This window comes from Vigna unguiculata, chromosome 6, assembly GCF_037176805.1.
Source record: "Vigna unguiculata cultivar grain cowpea cultivar isolate G323 ecotype 2 chromosome 6, ASM3717680v1, whole genome shotgun sequence".
Lineage (NCBI taxonomy): Eukaryota > Viridiplantae > Streptophyta > Magnoliopsida > Fabales > Fabaceae > Vigna > Vigna unguiculata.
The window spans coordinates 30,506,708-30,510,148 of record NC_140797.1 but is presented as its reverse complement, the minus strand read 5'-3'; the positions used below and the strand labels follow the sequence as shown (position 1 = coordinate 30,510,148).

The 3,441-nt window shown below is 26.4% G+C and overlaps 1 protein-coding gene across 1 annotated transcript; it reads left to right on the top strand.

Annotated features, from left to right (window-relative positions):
- The first annotated feature begins 2,066 nt into the window (after positions 1 to 2,066).
- Positions 2,067 to 2,947, top strand: LOC146885773 (uncharacterized). The gene is made up of 2 exons (XM_085674477.1): positions 2,067 to 2,484; positions 2,564 to 2,947. The coding sequence occupies exons 1-2, from the start codon at positions 2,221 to 2,223 to the stop codon at positions 2,945 to 2,947; spliced, it is 648 nt and encodes a 215-aa protein (XP_085530603.1). The 5' UTR covers positions 2,067 to 2,220.
- Positions 2,948 to 3,441: the final 494 nt, after the last annotated feature.

Below are 3,441 nucleotides of genomic sequence, written 5' to 3'. Positions count from 1 at the left end.
GCTTGTCAGTTTCATATCTTATTTCAATTTGAGTAGTTAATGATTCATTATCATAACTTTCTCTTATTTTTCAAAATAAAACTTATCAATTTCATATTACAATAAAGTATATGATAAATTATGAAACTTTTTAGAAAGTTGTGTTTTGATATGATGTGAAACGATTTTCAAATGAGAGAATTGTATAATTTCAGATTGTCTATTTTAGTCGTGAAATTATTTAATTAACTCACTATTTTTAACGTATTTAAATAGAAGAGTATAAACCATTTAAAGAGATATTTAAAGAGATGTAAAGATTTTAATCTACCAAAAACATATTTTACTATATTAAAAGAGAAACCTCATAAATACTCATGGTTCTAGGTTATTCTTATATATTAAAGCGATTTTCTTGCCGATTAAAATGCCATTTATAGTCATTTGAACCCAAATAATAACATTTTAATAGAATAAAGCATCTTTTAATCAATCAAAAGCATTATATTAATAAGACAAGCTTGAATGCATTCTAAACAATGCTTTCAAACTACAATTTAAAGATCAATCCGTGCAAGAGAAACTTACAAAGTATACCATGCGCAATAAAACTTATCAATTTCATATTACAATAAAGTATATGATAAATTATGAAACTTTTTAGAAACTTGTGTTTTGATATGATGTGAAACTATATGTATAATTTACAAAGTATACCAATCAACACAAGACGACCTAAAGATACAAAGTATACCAATCTTCAAATTCTTCAAATTTATGTTTTATTAAGTTAAACTTAATGAAAATTAAATTTATATTTTATTAGATTAAATTAAATTTAAATTTAATATAATTTATATTTTATTTTACATTTTTTTATAATTTTATTTAAATTTAATTTTAAAAATTTATAAAATATATTTTTTTAATATTTATGAGTATTCACGGTACCCGCGGGTTTTAATATACCTGTAGATATTTTTTAAACGGATAGACACTATCTGTGCCGAACCCGTTTTCATGTGAATGTCATGAATCACATTTTTTACACAAATGATATAAAATTCTACTTACGTTGTTTACTGTAAAAGGGCAAACCAAGCCAATTCATCTCCAGTTGATTTTCAAATTAAAAAACTTAATGTAAGTTATCTTAGAGAAATCAAATCAGACATGTTTTTTTTTTCTTAATTTTCAGAATTTACCAATTATAATATTAACCCAAAGTAAAAGGTGGCAAAATTAACCCATAAAAGATGAAATTTGTGATAGATTAAAATTAAAAATTCTGAATGGAAAACTCAAGTCTTTGTCGATGAAAATTCCTAATATTAATAAGAATCATACTGATAGTTATTGTTAATAATAATTTAGAGAAGAAATGTCGTGAATCAGGGTCCCAAAATTCTATTCCAATTACTTCTTAAGGAAAATAACTAACAAATTGGGTACTAAAATGGAAATTTAAACATAAAGAATGAATGATCAGACCAAAAATTATATACCAAATACTTCTTAATTAAAGCAACTATGAATGAGTGTTATAAACAAAAGTTGGTAACAAATTAGATCTTGACAATTTTATTGGGAAGTTCAATGGCCACAATGGCCAAAAGAAGATTGAATGGTATGAATTAAGTTAGGACTAGAAGTGGTATGGGGTCCAATCACACCATGCGCCAGCCATATGGTCTGTCATGTTTTATGAAATAAGTTTTATAAATTAAGTTATGACAATATCATAGGATTAGGACCCAAATTCATAATATTTTTACATAAAAATAGAATAAATTTTACGACATGTTCTTCAATAGTCGAATGCATAAAAATATGTATATTTATTCTATGATTATTTAAAGGCCTATTGGATTATTTGTGGTAGATAAGCATATTCTTAGTAAATCTGTCTCAACTCATATAAGTTAATATCATCACGTTATGAGTACATATCAAAACTTCAATACAACATCATTGAAAAAAAAACATATGAATACATATGTAAACTAGTAAATACATCATAAGTTTGTTAACAAAATCAACATAAAACTAATCAGAGTGAACATACCATGTTGTGATAGTTTAAAGGAATTTAATTTGGTGTGATTATGGATCACCAACTAGTGAATGATTATGAATGTTAGGAGAAGAGACTTTTATTAGGAAGTTAAATTGGCCAAAATAAAAGAGATTGATTGGTATGAATTAAGCAAAATCAATTAAGCTTTGGTACTATAAATTGAGATGATTAAACTATCATTTTCCATCAATTTCACAATGAGTTATCTCAAATTTACTTTCTTCATTTCTCTCTTCTTCTATTGTTCAGTAGAAGGATTTCAGTACTGGATAATCGCACAAACTTGGCCGGCAGGCTTTTGTAACCATAATGTTTGTGATGCCACAAAACCAATACCGTTAAAGTTCACTATACATGGCTTATGGCCATCCAATTACAACATGTCACCGCCATTACCTTGCTCTAAGTCCAAGCTAAATGTATCTTTGGTAAGCTTTTTATTTTTTAATAATATTATTTTGATATTATATTCAGAAGATGACTTCTTTTTTTTGTTTATTTTATTAGATTAATGGAATAGTTCCTATACTTGATCAAGATTGGCCAAGTTATAAAACGATAAACAGTTATTTCTGGAATTATGAATGGCAGAAACATGGATCATGTTCAAATATGCTACCATTTGATTATTTCACATTGGCGTTAGATATATATAAAAGGAACGATCTCCAACAAATACTCAAAGATGCAAATATATTACATGACAATACTTACGGTATCAACAAAATCATGACAGCCATACAGACATCACGAGTTGGTGTTCAGCCACAACTATCATGTGAAAAGGGGGACTTAGTTGAAATAAGGCTATGTTTGAACATAAACCCTATTCCGCAGTACATCAACTGTCCTCCAAACAAGGCTTGTCCTACTTATGTAAACTTTATCTAAACTATCATATAATTAATGAATAAACAATTACAAAATTTAAATAATTGTGTTTTCTACTTTTCTACACACTTTTCTACACGATTAGACTACTTATTTTATGTTGTGCCGTTAAAATTTCTAACTAGCTAAACTAAAGAGGCTACTTCTTTTCTATTGTATTCAGATGTGACTAAAATAAATTCAACTACACAAATCTATTCAACTGTACTAATTAATCCATAAAAATTGCACTTTTATAAAAAAATTAAACTTAACCATGTCATAATGCAATTTACAAAAACTAACTTCTTAGTTTTAATTTATCTAATGTGGGTGCATGTAAAATAATTTATTCAACTAATTTTAGTTTAAGATAATTCATTTTTAAACATTTAAAATTAATTCATTTTTAGTTTATTTCTTCGAGAATGGAAGACAACAACTGAGATATGAGAACAAAAATAATAGATTTTTTTCTCTTTAGAAAAGAAAACAGGTGAGAATGGAAGATGAGA